At 44.2% G+C, this 16,579-nt stretch overlaps 2 protein-coding genes across 5 annotated transcripts in view; one reads left to right on the forward strand and one right to left on the reverse strand.

The window, feature by feature from the left end:
• Positions 1 to 16,579, forward strand: part of PTPN14 (protein tyrosine phosphatase non-receptor type 14) — a 164,108-nt gene that overhangs the window by 132,174 nt on the left and 15,355 nt on the right. For all 3 annotated transcript variants that reach the window (XM_036912525.2, XM_036912524.2, XM_036912523.2), the window contains exons 9-15: positions 570 to 657; positions 1,458 to 1,540; positions 4,161 to 4,218; positions 7,363 to 7,441; positions 9,408 to 10,864; positions 14,986 to 15,129; positions 16,215 to 16,433. In XM_036912525.2, the coding sequence (XP_036768420.2) occupies positions 570 to 657; positions 1,458 to 1,540; positions 4,161 to 4,218; positions 7,363 to 7,441; positions 9,408 to 10,864; positions 14,986 to 15,129; positions 16,215 to 16,433 (2,128 nt within the window). The remainder of the gene's footprint in view (positions 1 to 569; positions 658 to 1,457; positions 1,541 to 4,160; positions 4,219 to 7,362; positions 7,442 to 9,407; positions 10,865 to 14,985; positions 15,130 to 16,214; positions 16,434 to 16,579) is intronic.
• SMYD2 (SET and MYND domain containing 2) overlaps positions 1,646 to 16,579 on the reverse strand; it is an 88,232-nt gene continuing 73,298 nt past the window's right edge. Inside the window, exon 12 of one of the 2 annotated variants that reach the window (XM_036912530.2) lies at positions 1,646 to 2,449. In XM_036912530.2, the coding sequence (XP_036768425.2) occupies positions 2,402 to 2,449 (48 nt within the window). In that variant the 3' untranslated portion in view covers positions 1,646 to 2,401. Of the gene's footprint in view, positions 2,450 to 5,603; positions 5,628 to 16,579 lie in introns of those variants that run through there. The other variant, XM_036912534.2, reaches the window with a different exon arrangement.

Below are 16,579 nucleotides of genomic sequence, written 5' to 3' on the forward strand. Positions count from 1 at the left end.
CTGTTGGTTATTGCTGTGTGTCGTATTTTAGATAAAGTCTCCACAAGCAAAGGGAAGGAAATTGTGTGTGTGCATGTAGACAGTAAAAATGCAGGTACATTAAACACTCCCTGGGCCCTTTGGTGGTATAATTCATCTGTGGTGTGCATTGCAACACGAAATCGGTGTGGATTCTTCAGCCTAGATTCTTGGACACGCCTAATTTTTAAATATGCTTCTCTTCATTAAAATCAGGGATTATGGGAAATGCTAAGCCAGTTTGGAAATGTGAAAAGTGAGGCAGCAGAAGTCCCTTGCATGCTGTCCTCATAGCTGGTCATAAAGGAAACTCTACTTTATGAACAGCAGTATCTAGATTAATGTTATGTAGTATTTTTAGTTATTTAACTGGATTCATCTTACATTTTCTTTACTTTTCTGCTTTGAAAGAAGAAACACTTAGCTTTTAAAAATATAGGTAAATCATAATTTGTAAAATGGGACTCCACCGTAGCAGATGACTCTCCTGTGCTGATTCACAAATGCGTGAAACACCTCTGGACAAACACAGCTGCGTTTCTTTTGACCAGGTGGAACGATTTCGGGAATATCACTCACAACAAGTCGACTATTCTAGTGGAGCTCATCAACAAAGAAGAGACTGCCCTGTTTCACACAGTAAGCAAAATGGACAAAGGCCGGGTCCCAAGCTTGCTGTTTGACTTCTTAACTCATAATATCCTTTCCTTGCTCTCCCTAGAGTGAGAGAACAAGTATTCTATTGAACTGGTAACTTTCCAGGGCTTGCCCAGTGCTAGCATCACTCATATCCAGATAATGGTGGGGATTTCCTGTGTAAAATGCCAGGTTTCCGAGCTGTGCTTTGACTCCAGGATTTGGGCTCCTCCGGCTGCCTTGGTTGTGATAGTCACCTTGTCTGGCATCCTGTGCTCCTCTGCGCTGTAGTTATAATCCTGACCCAGTAACCTCTGACTGTACTGTATGGCATGGTCTTTTGCTGGCTGATGTGGGTTTTCTTTCCCATCATAGCCCAGTCCTGAAGGGAACTGAGTGACAGTCCTTCTGTAGAGTGGACCTGTTATATGCCAAGACCTTTCATGCACCTCAGGGCCTCTCACTTAATGATGCTTGTTTATTCCATGCTCTGCCTTGATACATTTATTTATTGTGAAAGCACTGGGTGTGGAATGATGTAAAGGCATGCCAGTCTATCAGTGTAACCGCAGTGCTTGGGCATGAGGGACTCTTAAGCAGAGAGTGCTGTCTGCCATCCCTTAGTGGCTCGGCAGGCACGGCTGCCACTGACTTCCAGCATGTTTGTTGATTTGCAGCTCAGGGGGCTGTTTTATGCTTGACTCAAAGGGAGGACACGAGTGCCCCTGTTCAGAGGAATCCTAGTGAAATACAAGTGTAAACAAACAAATGTTTATTTTCTTCACTGTCTCTTCTTTTCTAAGGATGATATCGAAAATGCCAAGTATATCTCCCGGTTGATTGCCGTGCGGCACAAGTTTTACAAACAGAACAAAATCTGCACCGAGTAAGTAGACACTGAGTCCGCCCTCTCCCCAGGTGGCTTGGACAGGTCCAGTTCATGTGCTGGAGGGATGGTATATCGGGCTTTTTCCATTCACTTTTCCCCTCATTCCTTGTAGAAGCTAGAGCAGTTAGCATCAGCTGGGCAGGTGTGAAAGAACTTTAATGATGAAGACTGTCTAGGGTAGTGCCTGTGCCTGGGGAGAGGACCAGGCGCAGATCGGCTGTAGAAGCCTGTTGATGCGGACAGGTGGCCCACATCAGTGCCTTTCCAGCCTCTGCTACGAGTTTGGAGGAGCCGAGCGGCTCCCAATTTGCCTTGTCGCCCTGTTCAGACGGGGCAACAAGCGAGCTTGAAAGAGAAGGCGCTCCTGTTATCCTCAGCCCTGTTTCGCTGACACAGCTGGCTAACCCTGCGTGCGCTTCGGGGTCATGCCACCTGCCTGTAAATGAGAGGCCAGGGTAATTAGAGGAAGACTTAGAAGACACTAATAGATGGCACAAGTCCATGTGTGTTTTTTAAAATTTAATTTGGAAATAAGGATGATACAGGGAGCTGATACAGGACTGGGATGTGACCTGACCTCGGCTGTAGAGCGCCAGGGCTCACCGTACTGTGGCCGTGACCTCGGTTGCCTTCAAACGACGTTCCTCAGCAGAGTACATTCTGCAGTTCGGGGCGCCCAAGGTGCTTAATTTTGCTTCAAAGAACTTCAGGGATGTAAATGCAAGGGAAGGACTCATTTTCCACTTCCCCAGTGGGCACATCCCGAGATGTGAAAGTAGTGGCCCTGAGCAGCTCCTGCTGAAGAAGGCGGCTGCTTTAGAACCAGGCGTCAGGTCCTGGCAGACTTTTTTCTCTGTGCTATGGAGGCTCTTCAAACCAGTCACGGCAATTGGTCACTGTCGGAGTCTGCAAGTGTATTTGATGGTATTAGGACTGCCGGCAAAGTTTGCAAATGTAAATCAGAAGAGCACTGATCAGGGGGTGGCAGGCTGAGCAGCTGTATCCGTCTTAGGGACATGCACACGCGCGCACACATGCACATGCCATCCCTTTGAACAGATTCCCTCTAGATCACTTCTGTGCTGTTCTCCTCGGCTGTACCTTTGATATATGGAGGTGTCTCTGACATTAACAAGAGTTTTATGGTTGGTGACTTCTGGAGGGTAAGTTTAAAAAAACACTTGTGAGACCTGAATTTTACTGTTGTCTTCTAATTTGACCATTCCTCAATAAGTGGTGTTATTATAAGATTTTCTGAGATTTTTGTATTTCTTTTGTGGTCATTTCTTCTAATATTAGTGAGCCTCACATAGTAGACTGTAAACTAAAAAAATTCTGTTTTCCTTTCTGTTTTTGCAATGACCATTCTTTCCTTCTCCCTAAGCAGGTCCAGGAGGTTCCTAACCCCTTACCCCATAAAAACTGGGGCTCTCTAAAAAGTACACACACACATCCCATATGCACAGTGAATTCTGTTTAGAGGGTTAGTCTCAGCACAGGCAGCATTAAGGCCTGGGATAACCCTCTAGAGTTTTAGAAAACTGGCATCTTCTCAACAGCATCCTTCCCCAAAGGTCTCCACTCTCTGACCTCTAAAAGACTGTTGTTTTGTTTTGTTTTATTTTTTAAGCTCACCAACTACTGTTTGTCATTTTGTCATCTGAAGATATGGCTCCAGGGGCTGGTTCCCCTGTTTCTTGACTTGGGGAGAAAAATTGCAGAGAATGGAAGGGTGTATAACATAGGTCTGATAACATTGTATTTGGCCAGTCACTAAAAAAATCCAACATTACTATATTGTTTTCATCACTTCATAAAGGAGATTTTATCATACAAAAGGAAGGAAAGCTGAAATATCAGAAGAGTGCTTTAAATTGAAGAATTTTAGCTTGATGGAAAATTCTACATGTCGTGGGGTGTTTTTTTTTTTGTTTTGTATATGAACTCACTAAGATTGGGGAAGTTGTTGCTCTGGAATTTGGGACCCATTCCTCAAAGGCACCTTTGCTTTCAGTTCTCAAGAATTCGATAATAATCTTAGTTTCCGCTCAGTTTTATATGTATATTAGAAAAACATGTTGATTCTCAGTCTGGATAGGATCTGTTCAGATAAATATTTGTATTAACTTAATTTAAAGTACCTTTACAGGGTCTTACTCAAAAATATTGAATCTATTTTGGATTCTCATTTGACTGGCAGCATTTAAAAACAACAATTTTTTCTTCTTGCTTTTTATCCTTATGAAAGACTTTACACATACATGAAGGTACGAAGAATACAATTTTTAAAAATCCATGTAATGATGGTGTTATTTTTCAGTCTTGCTTATTTCTTTCATAATCTTTAAAAATAAGCTCCTTGTTCTAATACTTTATAAAACATATTATAAAAATATCATATGTTCCAAACATTTTGAAAATAAAAGAATAAGAAAAGAAATTGAACTTGTTCATAGTGTCACCCATCCTGAAAAAAATAATGGTTGTTTTGCTGTGAGCCCTACTCTTCTTGCCTGCTTCTCCCTGTTGTCCTTCTGTCATCTGTCTGGGCTTATATCTGGTAAATAGAATGAATATAATATAAAACATTCTTGTTTTTTTTCAACTTTTCATGTAGACAGTCAAATTCTCCACCCCCTATCAGACGCCAGCCCACCTGGAGCCGGTCCTCCCTGGTATGTATAAAATCCTCGGTGATCAGATAATCCTGACTGTTGGGGACAGTGTCCTTTTATTGCTAACTAGGGCCTCACGACCAGGTAAGATCTGGAGAACACAGAAGGGAATCGGTCTTCAGGCAGGTTTGATTAACATCCATTTAGTCCCCCTTGGACCATGCATGTCCATCACTTCGCTGAGCATGGTGTAGGGTTCACCCTTTTAGAGTAAGTCTTGGTCCAGGCTGATGAGAGCATGCTCTGTTGTTTTGTCACTGTTACTGGTTGTCGTGTATAGACATGTCCTCAGTTATCAGCTACACAAATTCTTTTGTGTTTGCTGCCAGTGATAGAGCTTAATAAACTAGTCAGAAAATGTTATTTACATGAGCAAATAGAATGAGTCTCATTGATGGTCTCAGGTCAAGTATTCGGTGGGGAAGATTAATTGCACATCTTCTCATTTTAAGGCCAGCAGAACTTGAATTGACACCCTTTTCTACCTAACACTAGCTTTTTTTTTTTTTAACTTGGTCCCCTTATGTGAATAAGGAAACATAACTCTAATGTCAGTGTATGTATTACGTCTGAGGCTGTTTTATTTTGAGAATTACCTAAGGATAACATCATAGAAAGATGTGGGAGAGTTGGTTTCTACTGTTTTATGTCATAAATCTTTCAAGTTATGGTATTTTTTTATATGAAATCCAAATACCGATGTGACCTTTATGTTTTTCTATATGAACAGTTCCCTTGAGTCGATAAGAGAATAAAATTGAATTTCTCTTCCTATGGCTTAACTTCAACTTATTTAAAAGGAAAATTTTGAGGAACATTTTATTTTCTAGAAAATGCACATACATGAACTCTTAGAATTCTAGAGTTGGATTGTTATATCATCAGATAATAGTATTTGAGTACCTGTGTGAATATCATTAATCTCAATATTCTGCACATCTCACAAGTGGCCCTTGCCTGGAGGGTCACTTTGAACTTCCTTTGGAGCACCAATAGGTTTGTTCATGGCCCTGATTCCTTTATTCTCCTTTGTTAATATTATTTTCCTTTTCCCTTCTTGAGAGTCCACTTATCTTTGTTAGCAAGATAATTTTTCACTTATGTCCATGAAACACTATGGGAAGCAACGTGTTTTAAGCTCATCCTCAGTATCTGGTGAAGATACAAAAGGTTTCCTGTTTTATTTGGAAGGAGACAATCCATAGGAAGCCAAATTTGTGGCTTCTCCCTTTCCTCTGCCCTCGAGGGTTAAATCATTGTGCCAGTTGTTCCTTGGGATGAGTGAGAGTAAAACCAGATACCATTGTCTCCTTTTGGCTTCCTTGCTGATCCTAGGATTGCTGATGGCTGTTTTATTCTTGCTCTTCTGCCTATATTATGGCATGTAATTTGTTTCTGTATTAGCAGGTCTGGAAAGAAAGAAAATAATATATTGGCATATATAAAGAGATAGAAAAAATAATGTAATCCCGAAGTGGTGTTTGAAGGATTAGATATTATTGTTCTTTGCCTGTACATTTCTGCTAGTTCATAAAGTCACTTACTTGATTTTTAATAGCAGGAGACAGCAGTGAGACAATTTTGCCTTGCCATATATTTCTATTCCCACCCCATTGTTCTTGTTTTTTTTTAAAGCCTCAAAACCGGCTGTCCTACTCTGGAAAAATTAAGTAGAATTGTATCACCATGAAAAGGAAAAACATTGTTAAATTGCCCTCAAAATTCAGCCAACAGGAGACTTGGGAATATTTAGGAAAGTTAATATAGCACCTTTTCTTTGGTAACCTGAACTACATTCTGAGATTTATTTCTGTTACTTGTTTTTTTTTTTCTTCCCTGATTCTTTTAAGTTTTTTGGATCCTTTATCTTCATTTCCCTCATTTTTTGCCTTTTTGATGCTTAAGTCCTATTTGTAGCAGAGGATATGGTAGATGAGTTACTTCATCAGCTTCAAACTCTGATGATGAAAGTGCTCTTCTATGAAGGGATACTGAGAAAGTACGACCCCTACTGGCTTTGGGGTTTTTCGGCTTGATCTTAGCTTCTCTCCTAAAGCAGTAAACATTTAAACTAATATCTCTACGGCTAATGTTAAAATAATCAAATTGAAATATGAGGTTATCCTATTTGGTGGTTTACAAGCTATTAAAGCTTTAAAGAATTATTTTCACATCAAAACTTTTCAAACAACTCTTACCTGGCACCCCACTCTATGTACATAAAATAGATTAGGTTGAGGTAGGGGGAGGGAAGAGGCTTGATTTGATTGACAGGGAGCTGAGACCTCCTGCGGTTAAGTGATTTTTCTTATGATCACATTAGCCCCTAATCCTATTTCCTTTGTTGGCTTGCCAAATATTGAACCCATATAAGCATTTGATTTCCCTCTAAATGTTTACCCTCCTCTGCAGCAGCAAGTTATTCAGCTGAGTCTAAATGGCCATCTTTAAGAATCTTATGAAAATAAGTTTCTTCACTGAAGGGGTGGATGGTAGAACTGGATTCTCTGCAAGAGCTTCCCACATTTGGTTCAGCAATGGGAGGGCCCATAAGTGGTCCTGAGAACTACACACTGTCATGCTTCCCATTTCAGATTTTACACAAGTTAGCAAATGGGCCTAGCTTAACACTGCCCCTGTCCCTATTTGAGGTTGATGTGGTGCTGTGAACGAGGGTCGAAGGTACAGCTGTGTCGATGTGTGTGGATGGGCTTCTGGCTCCAGGAGAGAGTCAATTTTGAGTAGAATGAAACAGGTCCCTTATTCTCGTTATTTCATAGGTGGAACATAATAATGTACATGTTCTGAGTTACTCCTTTTAGAAAGGCCTTGAGAGCTTTGCAAATGTATTAGAAAATGCACTATACACAGGTACATTCATGTTGATTGTAGCCTCTTTTTCTTACTTTGCACCAGCCTCCTTATTTCTCCCGTCTTGTTTCTCCAGTCCTACTTAAACTTAGTGCTGAGAGTGGGTAGAGATGAGTGGGAGAGGGTTGGGTGGACAGGCAGAACAGGCACCAGGCACTTCCCTGGGACATCGGGGAGTGGCAGGGACTGTCATTTGCTCGGCTGGTTTTCTTGGAGAGTGGAGGGCTGTGTGTGCCAAGGCCTTCCCCCACCATGCTGTGTTCTCTGTTTCAGCCTCGGCAGCAGCCGTACATCTTGCCTCCCATGCACGTCCAGTGTGGTGAACACTACTCAGAAACCCACACTTCGCAAGGTAAGCCTGTCTACCCGTTCCCCTTGTTAAGACGAAAAAGTCGAGTACAGGTAAGCGGTCAAGAAGACTGTCTTTTTTAGATGACACCAACACTTTCTTTTTAACTTTAACATTGTCTGGATGGCAGCAGGCAGCAGCTTCGATTTGTAAAAAGCATAGAGCACCCTTTTACCCTTGAGAGAAACATTTCCCCAGAACTGGCTGCAAGGGGAGTTGGGGAAGGCAATGATCAAGTTCCTTTTCTCTTCCCTCTCATAAGTGAGCTTAGAAAGAGAGTGACAGCTGGGCCCAAAGGAATACTCTCGCCATCACTGCTGATATCAGAAAGCTTGTAACAGTCAGTCAGGTTTTCATGGCGAAGTACAGGCAACCAGAATAAATGAAAGAAATACACAAATCACCTCTATCCCTCATTTTAGCTATTGCCCCATCTCTCCAGCAGCCTTTTTCAGTGTGCCTGTTATTGCCTCAGAGGAAAGGAAGTCTGTTTTATTCCTCCTTTTTTCCCTAAACACTCCATGCAAAATGTGTGGAAAAAAATCCATTCCAATGATAATTACTATAATAACAACATTTATCAAACAATTCCTCTCTTTACACAGTGTTCTAAGCACTTGCAATGTACAGTCTCATTTAACCCTCAGAATGAACCTACAAGGTAGGTACTATTATTAGTTCCATTTTACAGACAGAGAAATTGGGGTATAGAAAGAGTATTGGAGGAGGGTGGATATGAAAATTGTATCTTGACTCTCGAGCCAGTACTCTTAATAAAGAATGCTAACTGCATCTCAAAAAGGAATGGTATTTTATAAATGTTAGATGTTGACAGGAGGTTAAATGGACAATTAGTTTCTGTGTTACCACATGCCAGCTATTTTGAACCTCTCTGCACTGTCAAAATTTGAGCATGGAACTAAGATAATCGATACCTTTTAACAAAACACTACTTTTTATAGCTGACTGGCAAAGTTACCGTGCTTTTGTTTGGAAAGGCACAAGCTCCAGGTGAAGTGGATAAATGCAACACCTTTTGTCTGTGTTCTCCTAGTGTTTCTTACCTATCTCATCTCATCTGGTCCGGGCCCACATCCCTCCTCTGCAGGCAGCTGAGTATTTTCAGTCACCTTGTCTGTCCTGTCTTCCTCTACCTTTTCATGCTTTGATCTCGAGTGTGACAATGAGTGTACCTTTGCTCACAGACAAGTGTTTTGGCAAGAGGTGGTCTTATGTGTGGGTGTGTTAGTGTTAAAGGAACACCGGACACCTGGAATGGCTCCCCCTTTAGCAATCTGCTTTTTAATCTCTCCCGGTGCCTCTATAAACTGTCAATTATTTTTATGCGAACTGACCTCAACAATGAAACCAATTCTAGGGGAGAGTTTCAGGCAGTGGCTAAAAGAATTCCTAATTCTTATTTTTCCCTCCACTGGTTGCTGATCAGAACGAAGTAGGGGCATGCTGACATCCTGACTGCTTTATTCACCTTGAGTCTGTATGAATGCTCAGCAGTCCCTTGGGTAAAGAGACCTTTTCTACTGCAGTCAGGAAGATCAGCTCCAAGTACTCAGTAACATCACGTCTTGTCCTGTTGAAGTTCTTGGCTTCCTGGCCCAGTATCCAGTCCTGTGGCTCAGCCCTGAACAAGGGAGGTCTGCCCAACGTGAGGGCCGTTGTTGGTGCCTGACTTCAAAGCTTATGGCAAATGCGAGAACTTGTGAAAGCTGTTCCACATTCTTTTTTAGATTCACCTTTTCTTTTTAGTATGCTCTGAAGTGCTCCTTCTATAAGTTGGCATTTTGCCCAAGAAATTTCCAGGTTTTCTATGGAATACATGAGTGGAGACCACGGCCTGTCACTTTCTATGACTTCCGTAAGTTACAAAGCACCGCCGTGAGTGTGAGGGTGACCTTAATTGAAGCAGGGCGGTTTGGAGGTTCACGTGCCTCTGTTTGCCTTCTTGTAGACAGCATCTTCCACGGGAATGAAGAAACCTTGTACTGCAACTCTCACAACAGCCTGGACTTGAATTATTTAAACGGCACCGTCACCAACGGCAGCGTGTGCAGCATGCACAGCATCAACTCCCTCAGCTGCTCCCAGAGTTTCATCCAGGCTTCTCCTGTATCCTCCAACCTCAGCATCCCCGGGAATGACATCATGCGGGCTGACTACATCCCGAGCCACCGGCATAGCGCCATCATTGTGCCATCTTACCGGCCAACCCCTGACTATGAGACCGTCATGCGGCAGATGAAGAGGGGAGTCATGCACATGGACAGCCAGAGCCAGTCTCTACGAAATCTCAACATCATCAACACCCACGCCTACAACCAGCCCGAGGATCTGGTATATAGCCAGCCCGAGATGCGGGAGAGGCACCCCTACACTGTCCCCTATGGGCCACAGGGCGGCTACAGTAACAAGCTGGTCAGTCCGTCTGACCAGGTAAACCCAAAGAATAAGCCCGTGCAGGGCAAGCCGGGGGCGAGTGCCATCTCCCACACGGTGAGCACCCCAGAGCTGGCCAACATGCAGCTCCAAGGCACCCATAACTACCACACGGCCCATATGCTCAAAAACTCTCTGTTCAGGCCGCCTCCCCCCTACCCACGGCCCCGCCCAGCCGCCAGCACCCCCGACCTCGCCAGCCACCGCCACAGGCACGTCAGCAGCAGCCCCGATCTGGTGACCCGCAAAGTGCAGCTGTCAGTGAAGACCTTCCAGGAGGACAGCTCCCCGGTGGTGCACCAGTCCCTCCAGGAGGTGAGCGAGCCCCTCACGGCCGCCAAGCGCCACAGCCTGGAGGTGATGAGCAGCATGGTGCGCGGAATGGAGGCCATGACGCTGAAGTCGCTCAGCATCCCCACGGCGCGGCGAAACACGCTCCGGGGGCGGGGACCCCCCGCCGAGGGGCTGGGCGGCCACGAGGTCCCCCAGCTCCCCCGCTATCAGCACAAGAAGACTTTCTCTGACGCCACGATGCTGATCCACAGCAGTGAGAGCGAGGAGGAGGAGGAAGAGGAGGCCCCGGAATCCGTGCCCCAGGTCCCTGTGCGCCGTGAGAAGATGGGGTACAGCGCCCAGCTGCAGGCGGCCTTAGCCCGGATCCCAAACAAGCCGCCACCCGAGTACCCCGGGCCCAGGAAAAGTGTCAGCAACGGGGCGCTGAGGCAAGACCAGGTCAGCCTGCCTCCTGCCACGGCCAGGGCCAGGGTCCTGAGGCACGGACCGGCCAAGGCCATCAGTGCCTCCCGAGCGGACCAGCCGGCCCCCAACGGGCCCTCTCTCGGTCCCTCCATCTCAGAACCCGACCTGACAAGTGTGAAGGAGAGGGTCAAAAAGGAGCCTGTGAAGGAGAGACCTGTGTCTGAAATGTTTTCCCTGGAGGACAGCATTATAGAGAGGGAGATGATGATCAGGGTAAGTATCTTCCTCACTCAGGACATTTTGGGGGGCCACTTAAACACGCTGGTCTCCCCACAGCCTCCTTTTCCGTGATGGGGCAGCACATGAGAGAGCATACACTCCTTAGGTGCTGAAGGAGGTGCAGGGCTTACTCAGGGATGTGCCAGGGATTTAATGAAGCTTTTGGCATTTAAACAGGTAGCATTTTATTTCACAAAACTTGGTCTTTTGCCCCTTCAAGTAAATCTTCCATTCTCATTCCTTGGCTTTGAATAGGTATACTCGGGACAAAGAACTCTCATGAGGCTAGGATGTTACAGGTTGGTGGTGTTGCGATTCGTGTCTAGGCCAGTGTTTTACTGTTTTTGGAGGGTTAAATTTCCCATTGTTTGAGCTGGTGAGAGCTCACCTTCCTGCATTTCTTGGTATTTTCTTCCCCCACCAGGGAAAGCATTTTTGTTTTTCCAAATTAGATAGTAAAAGAGCAGTGTCCGCTCAGAGCAAAGCTTTTTGTATAGATCTATGTGCCAGGATGGCTCAGCGACACTGATGAGACCATGAGGTGTCGAGCTGTATTTTCAGATTTTCTCTCAGTAGCTGTTTAGCCCAAAGCAAGAAAATTGCAATAAACCTAGAAGTTTATCTTTGAGTTTCAGGTCCCCACTAAGGCTTATTCTATCAAGAATTCATACACACATATGCGAATACACACAAAAATATACATACATACACACATGCTCACACTTATAAAACTTTGAAGATGCCTAGTATTAGCCATAAGTAACCCTCCAGTGTCAATGCCATCCAGCAGGCCAGTTGTGTTGTCTGAGCAAGAGTGTAAGTAAACAGCACACACAGAGAACAACAAAGTGAATTATCCTGCTAATGAGAAATTGCTAGTCGCTACTTTAAGAGATATTGCAGAACACGATTGCTGCTTATCCTGGAAATTTTTGCTCCTTTAAAAAAAAATAAAAAGTCATTTCATTATAACTAATCAAACCCAGATTGGCTTCTCTTTTGCATGTGCCCCATCTGTACCATGAAGGTAGTTGGAGCTTATTTTAGGAAGTCCAAAGTTGTGACTTAAAAATTTGCCTGGGTGGAGCTCATTAGACTCCCTTCATTTGTAAGTCTCCCTGATTCTTCAGTGGGAATCAGCCTGAAAAGAAGAGTCAAGGACCAGAGTTTCAAGGAAGCCAAGCTCCTGGACTCAGAAGTCAAATCCGTAGCAACTTCCATCACTTCAGACAAACCTTAAAAACGTTCTCAGCCTCACAGTGTTGGCCCTCAGTGGAGTAGGGCTGATAATTTGGTTCAGGCATAACTTTTTCCACTTTTTGCAAACCTAGAGGAAAATCATGAAAGATGTGCTTGTGCCTCTGGCATAGAAAACATTTGGCCGGTGGATGGAATGACACGTGGGGGTGGGTGCCCTGGGGGAGAACTTTCTCAGCTTGGAAAAAGTAATTCATTGGTAGAAAGGGACTTTCTTCATCTCTTGGCCCCTGGCCGCTTTCACACAACTCAGCACCAAGAGTCTAAGCATTCAGCTTTGCTGTTTCTGCTGCTAACTCCATATTCATTGACGTCTGCAGACCCAGAGCCCCATTTTGATCATCTTCATCCTCTTCTCTTGTTACCGGTATCGAACAAAAGCCTGCAGCCCCTCTCAAGGCACTGGTGCCCTCCATAGAGCTTCATGCATTCATCACAAAGGAGGAAGGGGACTTTCCACTGTGATTTCCACTGGGCCCTCCCATCCCATCCATAGGGATAAAACTCAGTTGTCAACTGTACCCCTTAACTTACAGTTCAGGACCATCATTAGCCCACCCCTACTTCTTTCCCTGTTGATTTTTTTTTCCAAGTCCCATTCTCTCTGTGAACTCAAGGACTGCTACCCTTGGCTGTTGCCCGACCTTTGAGCAGGATTAGGGATTCTTTAGCATGTCAGTGTGCCCGGCAAAGTGGTAGCAATGCCAGTGTCACCGAAGTTTGGATTGGTTCTCCATCAATTTTTTTTATCAAGAAATTCACCCAGTGTCCTCCCCACCACAGGCAGCTTGTGCATGGCTTGTTAGGAATGGATAAGAAGAGGAGGCTGCCAGGGCCTCTCTAGGATAAGAAAACAATGAGAAAAATTAATCAGATGGGAACTGGAGGGGGACAGGTATGGTGAGAACTTGCCCAACGGGCAACTTTCCATAATTCCTGAACTGCTTGTCTGTTTGATGGATGGTTCAGGCCCGCTGTCTCGGTAGCTCCTCCTTGCCTGTTTGTAGCCTTCTAACCCAACATCAGGTGCAAGGAAGAGAAAGGCCAGTCAGATCATTGAGTTACTTTTTATGTCTGCTAATAAGCTGATAGAAGTGAGAAAGAGCTAAGAGAAAGAGTTTAATACTGGGGTTTCAGTTTATACTAGGTAAGTAGTAATCTTGCCCCAAGAAAGGCACATGGGTTACTTTTTCATTTGGGCCCAGTAAGGGTCACCTTACATGGCAGTTAGGAAGTGAACAGGACTGCCCAGAGGACCTCAGGACCACTTTTCCAAAGTTACTGCATTCTCAGAGCTTTCCTGAGGAATAAAATCGTTTCCTAACTAAAGAGATAACAAAAATAATTCTCCCTCACAAAAAAAAACCAATAAGCAAGTTAATAAACAACAACCCCCAAATTTAAATCCAAATCTTCAAAATCTGCCTGGTACTGTGTCATAGTTAAGCCTCCTCCAACGTGCTCCCTTTGTGCATCTGATGGGCCAGCCTGTCCCCGGAGGAAGCATCTTACTGGTGTTGTCACTCACAAAGGGTGGGGCTCCACTCTGACTGTAGGTGGCGGTGAGAGGTGGAGGGCATGTCTGTAGGGGTGTAGTGCCACCACGTCCACCCACGGTTAGAATAATCTGCTAATTCTGGGTCATCTACCAGCACCGTGGATCCATCAAGACACCTCTCTGGGGAGTAAATCTGTAAATGATAGACTGAGAAAAAAGTACATAAAGGCTTGAAAGGAAACTAGGGATAAGTGACCCCTTCCTCTGGGGCAGCCAGAAGAATCTGCAAATTGGCCTCACTCCCATTTGGATCAGAATATTAAACTCTAAAATTCATCTGTTTGTATGCTTAATGAAGTCCCTTTGTCATGTCTTTGAAGACAAAATTATTTTGGGGAAATGCTCTTCTTGTCTTGCCCAAAGTGAGGAAAAGGAGATTTTTCTTCCCTTAATCAGTCTAGAGGGCATGAGGAAACAGAGCAGCAGACCCTGACTGCTTCGGTTTCGGAGTGTTGGCCCAGGAGAGGTTAAGAGGAAATAAAAAAGCCACAATCCAGAGCCAGATGTTAACATCCAAACCTTGCGCTAAGTGGTCTGCTCGGCCTCCAAGTCCATATTCTTCCATAGCTTGGTCACATCCAGTGACGTCCCTCCATGGTCACTGGGAGCCACGGTGTCCATTCCTTTGGGCCCTTGGGGTGAAGCACGAAAGGCACTGCCTGGCGGGTCTCCTTAGATGGCCCCAGGCTTGGTGTTGATGCGGTTGCTAAAGTGCATCAGCTTGCTCTCTCTCTCTCTCTCTCTCTCTCTCTCTCTCTGTGCAGCTGATCCCCAAGGGACCAGGGACTCAGTTTAGGATCGAATTCCTCAGTCTTGGCCCCTCCAGATGGAAACTTGGCAAAGCTTTTTACTCTACGATTTATGTACGGAGCTCTCTTAACAGCGCAACAGGCAGTTTTTATAAGTGTTCTACTATTTAGTCTGTATGTGATTGGATTAGATTATTCATGAAACTCGGTTTCTCTTTTCCTTGTCTTCCTTCAACTTTGATCTTCTTGAAGCGTCTTGCTTGTATAGCTTTTTTACAAGCCCCGCGGCAGGGTGTATGTGTACGGAGGCTTTGCTCTTATTTGTTTGTTCATTCATTCATCCATTTTTAAATAAAAGCTCAGAAGTCCTGCAGGAACCGGCTTCTTCAGACACAGAGGGGATAATGGAAAGGCTGTGTTTGAATTTGCCCTACTCACAGTGATTGTCTGCATTCCTTGGCTGGGGAGTTACAGATTTGGGGAGATTAAAACACATTCCAGCATTCTACTGGTATTATAAACAATGAGAGCATGCCTTTTCTTGCCACAAGAATCTAGAGAAGCAGAAGATGGCAGGCCTGGAGGCGCAGAAGAGGCCGCTGATGTTGGCAGCGTTGAATGGACTCTCCGTCGCTCGGGTCTCCGGGCGGGAAGAGAGTCGAGCTGATGCCGCCCGAATTCCCATGGACGAGAGGGTAAGCGCTGGGCTTGTCAAACACGTGACCCATTTTCTGTGCTCTTAGGATTCCAAAGCTCTCCTTGCCCAAACATGCCAGCGCTAAGGTTTGTTTGATGAATTAATTCTTCAATTTGAAATCAGCAAGACCTCATCTATCTATGTTGTATTAAATCAATCCACCAGCCCTGAACATGTGCAAGGCCTTGGTCCAACCACTCAATATCTCTGAGCCTGTTTCTTTTTTTTTTGCAAAGCGACAAAGTTAAGCAATTTTGTGGTATCTTTCAATTTCTATCATTTTTGTGAATGCTGACCCTTTATTAGAGAGATTATTTTACCTGAGCATATACAGAATTCTTTCAACATGTTGTCCCCTTGTTTGGCTATAAAACACGGCTGATTTATAATTGTTAGGATAAGGCATTGTGAGAACATTGGTTTTGAAAAGCAAAGAGAAGTTGCATGTTAGTGTTTTAGAGGTGAAGAAAGGCATTCCTTTAGTTTCGAAAGGCTAAGAAACAAGTTGTATTAATTTAATAGAGTGTGAATAACGCTAGGGTTTTAGATTTCTGTCAGTATATATGAAGTATTAGAATGTTTTTAGAGCCAGAAGGGACTTTAGAGGGGTCATTTAATCCAATTAATACCATGTTATTGTAATTGATAGTTTGGCCGTGGGAAAAATAAAAGGACAGGGCGGTCTAATCCTCAGAACTAGACAATCGTGGACAGTATCGTCTTAAAACTTAGCTCTGTAAAAACAGCTTTGTAAGTGGAGAAAAGGATATTTGGATAATCAAGATTAACAATCCCCATATCACTAGGACTTTAAAACGAGGTGTTAATAACAAAAATGCTGATTTTTAATTTCACCTCTTGCCTGGTCTTGCAGATTTATTCCGTTTACAGTGTGACTGAAAAGGAAATTGGTTATTGGCTAAGAGAAACTAGCAGTAGGGTTAATCATGAGCCCAAGTGAGCATTAATTGTACATCTTGAAACTACTTATTAACACTATCATGGTGAACATTTAAAGAAATCTGGTGGGTTTGTCATGGTTTTTGGATAACTCAGGGAGCTAAAGATTAACTTCTGTTGCAGTTCAGAACCCTGAAGAAGAAGCTAGAAGAGGGAATGGTGTTCACAGAGTATGAGCAAATTCCAAAGAAAAAAGCGAATGGTGTTTTCAGCACAGCTGCTCTGCCAGAAAATGCTGAGCGCAGCCGGGTCCGCGAAGTTGTCCCTTATGAGGAGAACCGGGTAGAGCTGATACCGACCAAAGAGAATAACACAGGTTACATTAATGCCTCCCACATCAAGGTAGGAAGGTGCACATGTTGGAGGGTCTGTTAAAGATTGCTGGGGTAGCAGTAAAAATCCAGGGAGAAAGAAAAATGTAGGAATGGCGAACTGTGTGTCTTGGCTTGTCCCCAGACCCTGAGGGAGTGTTTTTGAATCCTGTGCTT

This window comes from Manis pentadactyla, chromosome 9, assembly GCF_030020395.1.
Source record: "Manis pentadactyla isolate mManPen7 chromosome 9, mManPen7.hap1, whole genome shotgun sequence".
Lineage (NCBI taxonomy): Eukaryota > Metazoa > Chordata > Mammalia > Pholidota > Manidae > Manis > Manis pentadactyla.